We start from the raw sequence: 12,668 nt of genomic DNA, 5'->3' as shown, positions 1-12,668 counted from the left end.
GAGTCATCATACCCTGGAGGTACTTAAAAGACATGTAGATGTGGCACTTAGAGACTTGGTGCAGTGATGGACGTGGCACTGTTAGATTACTGCTTGGACTCTATCTTGAAGGTCTTTTCCAACCTAAATTATTCTATTATTCTGCCCTGTTGAAACAGCCAAGCTGAGCTTGTCCCCACAGCAGCCTGAGAGGGAAACCACAGGTCACCCTAAGGGCATGGCAGATCCAGCTTCATGTCAGGTGTGCCAGCACATGAAAGGGCTGGTGGGCTTTGCTGGGCATCCTCTGTGTGCCTCTTGTTTCTGGGGGCTCCAGGAATGGCTGATGTCTGGAGTTTGCTTCAGATATGTGACTTTGTATCCTATTTGTGGAACTCAGTTTCTACCTCCACTACAGTCCTTTCTTTCATTGTTTTCTTTTTTCTGGAGATAGTTTAGAGTTGTTTTGTTTGTTGGTTTTTTTTTTAAAGTAAGCTCTTGTGCTATCCTATGGGTCCAGGCTCCTTCTTGCTCCTCTGGCTTCCCACCCATGGGCCCCCAGCCGTGCCTTGAGTGCTGTCAGGTGTGGCAGAGCAGAGCTGAGCTGCCAGTGAAGGGCATCACTCCCTGTCCTCCTCTGGGGCTTCCCTGCAGCAGGAACTGCCAGGCTGGGAGCCCCTGGGGTGCCATGGGCTGGCAGCCTCAGAGCAGCTCCCTGAAAGCACACAGCACTGCTGATTTCCTTGCCCATATCCTAACAACTGCTCAGGGATTCATCACTGATAGCAATATCCAGCATGGTAAAGTTGTGTTGTGTCAGACAATTGCCACGTTTTTATTGAGTGGTTTATTATGACAGTGCAGAAGGGAAGAGGTGAGGGGGATTTCCCCAAAGAGCAAGGTAGCTGGAGAAGAAGTGGAAGCAGAGTTTTTGACAAACCCCCCTGTGCAAAATTTGCCTGGCCAGCAGAGATTTTAACTGTGGGTGATACTTGGTGTTCCTGGGCACGGTGACAAATGTGTCTTGCCTGGGCTAATGGAGTAGGCCTGTTCTCCATGGAAATATTTGGAAAAACTTCCCCAGCTGGGGATACCAGAGGCTTTTACAGCCAAGGCCCTTCTGTGATTGCAGTGGGTGCCTGGTGTCTTTCTCTGTCGGGTGTTCCTCTGCCCAAAATGATGCCTCACTTTGAGAAGCTGGAGGCATCTTCCATAATACAACACAAACATAGCAACCTTCTTGTGCTCTTTTGTTGGCTGCATATGTGGACCATTTTTTCCCCTTTTCTGACTTGAGAATCTTACAATTTTAATGTTTTGTGTTTCACAGCCAGGCTTTAAAAAACCTCTAGAAAGATTTTGCCTATATCAGAGAGATGGAGTATTGGACAGATTTACAGCAGGGACCAAAGACTTCTGAGGAAAAATAAGTGGAGTATAGACCTGAAAGAACAAACATGATTTTTTTTTTAATTTTTTTTTTTTTTTTTGGTGTCATTGCCCTGGATTTACAAATGAATCTCAGGGGGAAGAAAGAAAGATCATACACAGATTTCCCAAGATATCAAAGATCCATATAATGACACACTTTTAAAATGACACACTTTAGAGCAAATTTAAACAACATACACTCTGCTCAGTGCTTCCTGGTTTGTTGCTGGCAGGTGGATGCAAGCACTGCCTCAAGAGCTTGAGATCATTACATCCGTTTTCTGATGAGTACTGTAAGGATGTGTGTTACCTTCCAGGTCAACAAAAGGATATCTCACAGTAGCTTATTTTTTATAACCCTGGTACTTCAACTCCACTCTACCACCAGGGAAAAACTGCATAAGCTTTTCAAGCCTCACTTGCGGCTTTGTCTCCAGGCCCTTTCCTGCCTCCAGTTCAGCAGGAAGCATAGAGGCTTGCTCCTCTTCTTCAGCAGATCCAGGAGGTTTGGAACACAGATGTCAATGTGCACCAGGTTTCTATTGCCCAGGAAACATTTAGCTACTTGGCCTGAATAGAAACACTTGTGAAATTACATTTACATATATATATATATATACATACATACATATGTGTGTGTGTGTGTGACTTGTTCACATGGATTTCTGAAGCAGGTTACCACACTGGTGAGAATGAACACATACATATATCACTTTGGCCTTTTCTCTTTTATTACATAGAGCTGAGCTTTTGCTTGAAAATACAGTCCAAAAAGTGAATAATCAAAACTGCTCCCATCTCCCTGGTAAAAAACAACTGAAAAATACCCAGACCTTTGTGAAAACAGAGGAAATAAGACATCCAACCATATAATTTATTTCAAAGGACTTTCAGTTCATGCATTTTACGATCTTTGCAAGGCTGAGAAGGGCGGAGGCCAGTCTCAAAGTCTGCATTTTAAACCAGCTCTTTCTATAAAGATTGGGGAATATCACTCTCCTTGCAACCAAAGATTGTATATCTTAAATTACATATCCTAAATGGCATTGAAGCAGGGTCTTTCCTGACCAGTCCTTCAGGACCCATGCAAAGAACTATCTTTGCTTCTTAATTAAGGCAGCAATTCTTGTAGCTTCTCCTCTCAGCATCAGTTTTCTGTTACAAGGATAAATTCACTTGTTTTACACTCTTGTCTCTGTAGCATCCATTAGTTTTCTCCATTATGTTTTAAAAAATTGAATCTTTCCTCTGGTACTGTGTCTATCCCAAGGATATGGTCTGTCTGTGATTGTGCTGTGACCACCAGTAATGAAATAATTGGAATCTCCCAGATGAGTAAACAGTGCCAGATAGGAACCTGCATTTTGTTGCACTATGTCTCTTGGCAGACCCTTAAAAAAAAATCTGTTAGCAAGCCAAATTGCATTAGTCACTATCAGATTATGTTCTAGGATGTTGTGCAGGAGAAGCAAGAGGAGAAGTCTTGTTTCCATCCTACCCAATTTGAGGTGAGCCCTGTAAGATTGCTATTTCCTAAGTTCCAAGCTGGAACAGGTACAGAGGAAGCACTGCTGAGGTGGTCAGGGCAAAGGAGAACTCTGTTACAGGAAGGGAATTCAGAACCCCCACATGTTTTGCTTAGCAAAACACAGACCTGTGTTGTTGCTCTTTAAATGTACTTAAGAAGATAAATAGTCACAGAGACATTTAAGCTGAAGGACAGTGCTGACCCAAAACCAACTGCACATAAATTACACTAGGTTGTAAATAAAACCTAAATAAATTTAGATTGTAAATCAGAGGATTAGAACCCACTTTGGAAGGATGTCCTTGGTCAGTGGGCTGAGAGAAAGCAGAGGGAGGAGGAATGGCAGATAAGCTGCCATCATTTTAAATGGGGCTCAATAAATTTTTCCAGAGATATTAAAGAGCATGGGTTGTCTGTAACAGAGAGCAGATGGTCTGAAGGTGTACTGAAGTCCTTTCTAGTTGAGTATTTATTCCCTAATTTAAAATCACCAATACCTCATTGTACAGAATCCAAAAAAAAAAACCTCTCCTCTGGTTCTTCTTGACCATGCTTTTATGCCCTCTAAAGCCCTTTACTTTTCCCTGACAAATTACAAATAGGAAATATTAAACATAAAATCTAGGTCACATTTTGTTGCTTCTTTGAAATGATTATGTGTGTTTTAATGTCCATATAGATGAATTTTCATATAACAATTTTTTCAGTCATGAAAGTACATTTATTTCACTTCCCATTTGAATTTTAAAATCTTTCTTCCATTTTATAAAAAGCTAGACCTTCATTTTCAATTTTTAGTTCAAATAAAATAATTATCCTGTTGTTACTTTTTTGACAGCAAGAAGAATACATTTCAGATGAAGCACATATTTTATTCTATTTTAACTGTTTGTGTTTCCCTAATTGCAAGAAAAATTCAATGATGATCTTTTTACAGGCTGATAAATATTTTAGCGTAGATTTTCTGTTGGAAAAAAACATCCAAGTGAAGGGTACAAGATTGGCAGGTTTGTGTCTTGTCTACACAAAGCTTTTATTTCCCTTAAAAAGTCTTGCTGTTGCTAGCATTAGTGTCTCTCCATCCGAATGCATTTGTTAAGCAGTCAGTAAATGATTAAGGAGCTGGAGGGACTGATTTATGGAACAAAATTAATTGAACTAAATATGCATCACTCTGTTACGTGACAACTGGGAAGTGTGGGAGAACATGATAGAGCTGTCTGTGACTACCAGGGGGTGTAAACTGGGAGCAGAGCAAAGGATTCACAGCCAGCTACAGCTGGGGCCCTTTCCTGACCCATACTGCCTGGCACTCTCCTCCTTGAGGGGCTTTAGGGACCAAATGCCTGCGTGTCCCCCTGAAAACCCTCACCAGGGATGCTTCAGGGTTAATTAGCTGTGAAGCCACCACACTCTGGTGAGTTCTGTATATACTGCAGAAGCTAATGTAGTGACATTTAAAGTGAGGGAGCAGTAGGTGGAAATAGTGAGAACAGCGAGGTTCCTTATGGCAAGACAGATTATTCTGCAGAATGGGCATCCAGGGAAAATTACAGGCAAGGGCCACTTCCTGGAAATCCTTAGGACTGAATTGCTCCTCAGACACAGGCAGCATCACAGTGAAAGGACGGTGCTTCAGGAGGCATTCCTGAAATAGGTCCAATTGCTGTGCTCCTGTGAAGAGAACTACATGCAGGTAATTTAACAAAATAATACCTGGGCCCATTTCAGCCTCTCTGGGAGCAGCTGGACTGTGCTCCTGGGGCTTGGCTGCAGCTTGCTTGTCCAGAGTGCCTTGATTTTTACCTGCTTGATTCTTGGCATTCCTGGTGCCCTGTTCTTTTGAGTTTTTGAGTACTCTTTCATTGTTTAAACAGTAAGGGGGAGGAAAGCTGCTGATCACTGGATGCCCACCGACCCATCCAGCATGGGGCAGGGCATTTTGCTGAGACCAGGCTGAATTCACAGCACTGTGTTTCTTACCTCTGCCATGGGTTGTGTTTCTCACTTGTCTTGGCTCCTCTTGGCTCTCTTGCTGAGAGATAATTGGGAGCAGCAGATTGAGAGTTAGTAGTTTAAAGGATTTCCCAGAAATTCCATCTCCTCTGACACTGGCAAAATGGTGCTGTATATTCAGGATGTAATTAGCCCTGTGCACAGTGCCCTAGGTGGGAAATGGGCACTGTGTAAGCCTGGGATGCTCCTCCACTGCAGGGCAGAATTTACCTGTGCTGAAGACATCACAGAACCACACAATATTCTGAGCTGGAAGGGACCCACAAGGATAATTGAGTCTATCCTGATAAGTATCCTGCTGAATACTTATGTACAAACAGCCACAAAGCTTTTTACCAAATTCACCAGATAAAAGACAGAATTTTACCCCATCTTGGCTCCTTTGTCTACTAGCTCTAACCATACTTTGCAAGTTTGAGTGCTGTCCAAAAGTATTTCTAAGTGGAACAAAAATAAACATGCTTTTAAATATTTGATGTTGATACTTTAAGGGAGATTGACACATTTTGAAGAGGAAAGCAGCCTACAACACCTAAATTAAAAATAAATATTTATGTTCACATTTGTTCATCAGCTTTCCAAAATGTAAAAATATGTTTCATGTAGTTTTAAATAATGAAATGTGAAACAAATGAAAGATAATACTTTCTACAAGCCGAAAAGAAATAAGAAGACAAAGGCTTTGTTTATAGCTTAGACTTCAACAGTGCCCTTTGACAACCAATACAAATCTTAATTACAAATGGAATTATACATGTAAGAACTGCTCAAAACAAAGGAGTATTTTTTTTCTCTCTCTGGTTTTCTTTGTGATAGTTTTAATTAGCTCCAACTCTTTGAACAATCATAGTCCTTGACTGCTCCTCAGACACTGATGGAAGTTGTTAACTTCAAATGGCATCTCTAGGATTGCAGAAGTCTGGGTTCTCCTCTGAACAGTGTGCTCCCCATTGCTAAATTTATTCTTCGATATATCAGGATTCTGCATACACTCCACTTAATTGAGAAGTGAGCATTGTCCAGTAGCATTCTAGTGATTGACATTAGGACACAATAAATTGGATTAACAGGCTGCAGCACCCTACCCACCCTGGCAGAACTTTATTGGACTTATCTAGTAAAGTCAGCAGCAACAGGGCAAATGTGTTTTGAAAAACAGCCCAGTTGAATTACATGGAAAAACCATCATTAGAAATAATGGCCAGCCATACATGGCATTTTCCACATGTTAATCAGGAACTTGCCTTCAAAACAAATGGAGAGTGGAAAGGAAAAGTCAATTTGTGTCTTCCCAGCTTAAACTATTTTTTTTTTCAATTCCCTGTGGCCAACCGTTTAAATAAAAGTGCCTGCCAGAAATGGATTTAGAGAGTTCTCTTCCATCCCAATGGAACAGCCTGATCCATGGGGGGGAAGCCCCAGTTCTGCATCAGGATCCAACCTTGCAGTGGGAAGAGAAGAGGGTGCCCTGAACCTGTGGGATCCATTAAAGGGAAGAGAGCCCCATGACAGAACGCCCTTGCCACAGTCTCTGAGGCTGGGGGTTGAGGTGTCACCGCCAGATTTAGGTCTATAATAAAAGCTGTCATTTCAGTCTAGTCCTGAGGGAAGAGAAAGTTTGTGCCTGGGATCTGTGACTCACTGTGCTTGGCAGCACTGCAGCCTTCATTCATTCATCAGAGCTGTGTGGTGCCTCTGCCTGCACGTCCTCCCCGGGGCTGGAGGCATGGGCTGCTTGGGACAGAAGGGCACCTCCTGACTTCACAGGTTCAGGACATAAAGCTAGATGTATTTTAGAGCTGGGAGGAAGAGGTGGAATATTTTTGATGCCTCCCTCCACCGTGGAAAGTGTATTAGTGAGGAATAGTGGGGAAATGCCTCGGAGAAACATTGTGCAGAACTGCAATTTGGGCTAATTGCTTTTTAAATTTCAGCTTGTTTCAGTAAGGAAAACTGAAAAATTACTTATTATTGGTCATTTTGACAAATGGATTAGAACTGCTCCATTCTATTTTTAAGTTTTTATTAAACATAAGCTGTGCCACTGAAGTTAAGTGAAATGACATGGAATACAGAGCCTAATCACTGGAACACAACCTGGTCATTCAGAGATATTGACCATAGGCTCACAGAATGGTTTGTGTTGAAAAGGGCCTTAAACAGCATCCAGCTCCACCCCCTGCCATGGGCAGGGACACCTTCCACTATCCCAGTTTGCTCAGAGCCCCATCCAACCTGGCCTGAAACATTTCCAGGGATGGGGCAAACTTTTGTTTATTGGTTGAATTTCAGACTGCTCATGCTGAGCCAGAGAACAGTGTCACTCTGATCTCCAGTGGGATGGAAAGGAGCAGCTAACACAAAGATTTTACTGGGGGAGGGGGCAGATACCTTCTAACGCTGCCTTTCAAACTTCCTTTTCAAACAACAGTTCAGGATGCCATAGTAGTTTAATAGTGGATGCCCTGCAAGAATTCCTGCAAGTCTCTTCCAATTTTTTTTTTTATTCTGATACTCTCTCTATTGTTATTTTCTGCCTCTAAAGTCTAAAAAGAAGAAAATAATTGCAATTTTTAGCTATTGATTAATTTTTTTTAACTATCAGTTAGACTATCAGGTGTTTATTAACAACTGGATACATTGCAGTGGCATCCAGACACCATCTAGGAAACCAGGCTTTAGCAGTGTAGGAAACCCAGAGAGAAGGAGACAGTCTTTTTCAAATTTAATTTGTATGCACTTGGTTCCTCAAGGTCTTCACAAGAGGAATATACAGTAAAGCAACAGAGAGTACTTGGGATAAATTGGATAAATGTGCCTATGTCTGCTAGAAAGAAAAATTTTAGAATTTGCTTCTGAATAGAGTAAAACTAACTGCTGAAATAACACATACTCCTTTTGTTACTCTTATTAATATGTCTTTTTTTCAAGTTAGGATTTTTTTTTCAAGTTAGTCGAAAAATTATTCTGTTTAAAAAATATATCTGTGTCCGTGAAAATACATACTGGAAATGATTCTCATCTCATTTAAAATAGTAAAACTTGCTTTCTTTAACTAGATTATGGCTGATTTCTACTACTTAGGATGCTTATTTTAAAGGGTTCTTATTTTTAGGATCCTTATTTTTAAAACCTGTTGAAGTGATATCACCCTGCCCCTTAACTTCGAGACCAGGCTGTTGCATGCCATGATCTCTGTAAGATTTCCAAGTTTTTCCCACTGTAAATGTCTTGTGTTTTTCCTTCCTATGAAAGCAAAGAACCGTGGGATTGCGATTCCAGTGGATTTGGACAGCCAGGTGAACACCTTGTTCATGAAGAGTCACTCCAACATGGTGCAGAGGGCAGCCATGGGCTGGAGGATGTCGGCCCGCACTGGACCTCGCTTCAAGGAAGCTCTTGGTGGGCCTGCCTGGGATTACAGGAACATCATAGAGAAACTGCAGGTACAGAAATAGCACATGGCTTGGGCAGCAGTGGCACTGCAGGTATCTCATGTGTGCCAGGTGTGGAAAACACCAGAGACAGGCCCAGTGCATTTTTAGTGCTGGATGAGAGGAGCCACTGCACTTCTGTGTGGGGATGGCTGAAAAGGCTCAGCTCTTCAAGATCAGAATTTGGCTCCTGCAGAAGTCAGAGAGGGGTAGGAGATATCACAGAATGAGCTGGGCTGGAAGGGTCCTATGAGGATCATTGAGTCCAACCCCTGGCCTTGCACAGGACAATACCCAAAAATCCCACCCTGAGCTTGAGAGCATTGTCCAAACACTCCTGGAGCTCTGGCAGCCTTGGGGCTGTGACCATCCCTGGGGAGCCTGTTCAGTGACCCAGCACCCTCTGGGGGAAGAACCTTTCCCTGATATCCACCCTGACCCTCCCCTGACACAGCTCCAGCCATTCCTGGGTCCTGTCCCTGGTCACACAGAGCAGAGAGCAGGGCCTGCCCCTCCTCTTCTTCTCCTGAGGAAGCTGCAGAGCTGCTGTGAGCTCTGACCTCAGCCTGCTCTTCTCCAGCTGAACAGACCAGTGCCCTCAGCTGCTCCCTGTGTGGCTTCCCCTCCAGGCCCTTCACCAACTCCATGTCCCTCCTTTGGACACTTACATTGTGGTGCCCAAAACTGTGTACAATATTCAAGTTGTGTTCTCCTTGAAGTGCTCCACAGAGCAGCATCTCCTTTCTGCCTTTTTATGGCCACGTGTCCTGTCCTGGCTGCAGAGGAGATACTGGAGGCTTTAGGTCATGTTTGTGTCACTGGAGATTGCCATGAGATGGAGATCACCTTGTGCATGTAGAGCCTAAACACCAGCAGGGGTTTATGACCTGAGAAAACAGCAGGACCCAGACAAATGGAGGTGCCCTAATCACCAAGGACACAAAACCTGAGGTGACACATTAACTGTGTGTGGTGAGCAATTGTTTTTCCAGCACACCATCATCCTAACTGTTGCCGCAGGTTTTGTGAGCACTACTGCAAAGGAGAAATTTGAAAGAGAGTAACAATGGGCACCTTGTCCCTCTTGCCCTGCATGAGGAGTGGTGTGAAGAAAGGCCTGAGGGGGCTTTGCAGCCACCTGGGCTTCCCAGGGCTCTTGCAGCTGGGCATCCCACTGGGCCAAGCGGTGAATCACAGTGAACTGTGCGACTCCACAGCACGTTGCTGTAGTTCTCCTGCAGTTATGGATGTTCTGTGTCCCCCCAGGACGTGGTGTCCTCTTTGGAGCAGCAGTTCACACCCATGATGCAAGCTGAGTTCTCAGTGCTGGTTGATGTGCTGCACAGCCCAGAGCTCCTGTTCCCCGAGGGCAGCGATGCCAGAATAAGATGTGGCGCCTTCATGTCCAAGTAAGTGGCCTGCAGAGGGGCCTGGTTGCTTCTTTGGGAAAGATGGCAGAGTTTTAACTTTTTCAACAGCATTTATCTCTGGTTTTCAGCAGAGACTTAAGCATGCAGGTGACCAAGTTGACTGTTGAAATCTTAAAGTGAGGTCCTTTGATCCATATTTTGTATTTCTCAACAGTTTTGTTGTCTGGAGAGGACAGAGTGAGAGGGGTTGCTTGCCTTACCTGCTAGAAATGGGATTTTAGTAGCTTGTTAAAATTGTGGTAGGCTCAGCCTACTTCTGTTTTCTCAATGGGCTACTTTGCTATTACATTTCAACAAATCTACAACAGAAATTTAAGATTTTCCATAGCAGAATTTTCAAGAATTCATAATGAAGCAGTAGGTTGCTCAAGGCTCGTGGGTTTTTTGTTAGATTTTTTTTGGTACAGCAAATTGATATTTTTATTTTAAACTGCCAACAGCTCTTTGAAAATACATTTCACTGAGACCCCTATCTGGTCTTGAATTATTAGATGTTTTATTTGCAGTCTGTGCATTGGAATAGAGTCTTGCAAATTTTTTATTAGTCCTCAAGTGAGATGCCCTCCCCGCCCTTGAGAAACTATAATTTAAACAGAGATAACTTGGGGGAAATGAATGCATTTGGCAGCTCTCCTGATTCCTTGGGTATTTGCATATTCTGCAGAAGTAGCATTATAACAATATGTTTTATATGTTTGGAAAAATTAAAAAAATAAAAATTAAATGTTGAGATTATCCCATCCCATGTCCTCTGTCCAAACTCCTGTTTGAAGCCAGCAAAAAAAAAAAAAAAAAAAAACCCAAAACCTGTCCAAGGCCTTCAGATTTCCTCCCTTCCTATTTTCACAATCATTTCTCCAGCAATGTGTGAACCAGTGCAAGGACCTATGCACAGATCTGTTCTGCACAAAGACAGAAAGGCTGCTTCTGGTATTGGCTTCAGCTGACTGAAATCCAAACTCCTGTCACAGTCATAGCTGGAGACAGAAATGGACCTTGTTTTCTGGCTTGTCAAGTGGTTGTGTGAATGTAAACAACAATGATGTTTCATCCAAATGTCTGTATTTCTGAACATTTCCATGTAAGGTTTTTTGGAAATCCTTTTGGCTGAATAACATTTGCTAATTATATCATAAATATATTGTAACCATCATAGAAGTTGGAAGGTGTGAAGGTTGTAGCTTTTAAAGTTTGCAAGATGCATGGTTAACACTGGTTACCTTTAAATAATGGTTAAAATAAGTTACCTTTAAATAAGGAAAGGATGAAATAGCAAGTCTGAATCTTAAACTGTAAACCCTCAAAAAAAGTGGATGTAGAATTCTGTCTTCTATATGGGCAGTAAGATATGCAAATTGACACCAAAATCTCCCAACACCTTGAAAGTCCCATTTCCTTTTTAATTATGATTTCTCTTGACCACTTTTATTTCCTTTCCTTGAGGAAAAATATAGTGATGGGCAATTTTTGCATAAAGAAATTGCAGCATGGCTTAGCAACAATGTGTAATGCTCTTTAAGTTTTAATATTTTACTTTCAGGTTGATTAATCACACAAAGAAGCTAATGGAGAAAGAAGAAAAGCTCTGCATTAAAATCCTCCAAACTTTACGAGAAATGCTTGACAAGAAAACCAACTTTGCAGAAGAGGTACTGCTTCCACTTTTTAATATTAAATATAGAACTAACAGAATGGTATTAATAACAGAATCTGACATGGTTTCAGGTTTGTGCATGTTTTAGAGCTAACCTGGTGTCTTAGGAACAGTGTGGTAAGGGAGCAAGTTGATTTGGAACAAAAGAAATCTCTGCCTTACACAGTTCTGTGTGAGGGACTTGATAAGAGTCAAGGCAAGCAAGATGAAATGAATTAGCAGTGGCAATGTATAATTATTATAGACTGGATATTCTCTATTTCTGGAGATTAGTCTTAATTTGTCACCCCCGAATTTACCATAAAATCAATGGAAATATAGGGATTTTTAATTGCAATTGTACAGCTTTTCCCTGCTGCCTGTGGTGCCAGACTTTTGTACTCCACATGCTTTTTAATGCTCCCAAATGTGTGAAAGGAAATCTGCAATGTTTAAGCAGAGCTGCCAGTTTTGGGAAGAAGTGACATAGTCTGTACTCTGTAAGTGTCTAATTATTTCTTGCATTCCTCTCTCCCCTCATTGCCCTGTTTTCTCTTGCAAAACCAAGTCTTTCAAATGCCTCTTTCATTTTGCCTGTTCCTTTGGCTATCAGTAGGCAGATTCAGATGTAGATGTCAGCTGTCTCTGTTCTTTCTGAGCCTGATCCCAGTGTCTTTTGTGTAATTTCCTCTTATCCATATTTCTGGGTATTCCCCAAACCCTTTCAGCATTACTCACTCTTAAATATGAATCATGGAGTTATCATCTAATTTCTCAGTGCTGACATCAGACCTGCCCTGTGCAAAAATAACCAGTGTAAGCAGAGGAAACCAACCCCATCTTCACCTCCTCCTCAAAGAAAACTGTGGTTAGGCCTGGGCAGACAAATTCTTTTTTAATGTCATGAAGAGAATTGCACAGGGGAAATTTTTTTATTTTTTATTATTATTCAAATTATGAATGATAACATTGTAATGATTATTATTCAATCATGAAAATTATTATTATTATTGATTATTATTCATATTTATTCTAATAGCATTCTGGGTGCATAACACCACTGCATCACATGGGAAAAAGAATTTGTTTTTGTAACTGACCTTTGCCAAACCTCCTTAAAAGAACTACATAGACCCACCATAAGTTAACCTCATCTCAGGACTACAGGGGAGGAAAAAAGGCAACACTTTTAATGTAGGACTTGAAACAAGCAAGAA

The 12,668-nt window shown here is 41.8% G+C and overlaps 1 protein-coding gene across 1 annotated transcript in view; it reads left to right on the top strand.

Annotated features, from left to right (window-relative positions):
• The window catches only part of ITPR2 (inositol 1,4,5-trisphosphate receptor type 2), a 241,630-nt gene that overhangs the window by 119,503 nt on the left and 109,459 nt on the right, over nt 1-12,668 (top strand). Inside the window, exons 35-37 of the mRNA XM_058805787.1 lie at nt 8,210-8,400; nt 9,655-9,797; nt 11,359-11,467. Coding sequence (XP_058661770.1) covers nt 8,210-8,400; nt 9,655-9,797; nt 11,359-11,467 — 443 coding nt within the window. The remainder of the gene's footprint in view (nt 1-8,209; nt 8,401-9,654; nt 9,798-11,358; nt 11,468-12,668) is intronic.

This window comes from Ammospiza caudacuta, chromosome 5, assembly GCF_027887145.1.
Source record: "Ammospiza caudacuta isolate bAmmCau1 chromosome 5, bAmmCau1.pri, whole genome shotgun sequence".
In the NCBI taxonomy this organism is placed as follows: Eukaryota; Metazoa; Chordata; class Aves; order Passeriformes; family Passerellidae; genus Ammospiza; species Ammospiza caudacuta.
The sequence above is the reverse complement of the archived record's forward strand: the minus strand, read 5'-3'. Positions and strand labels throughout refer to the sequence as shown.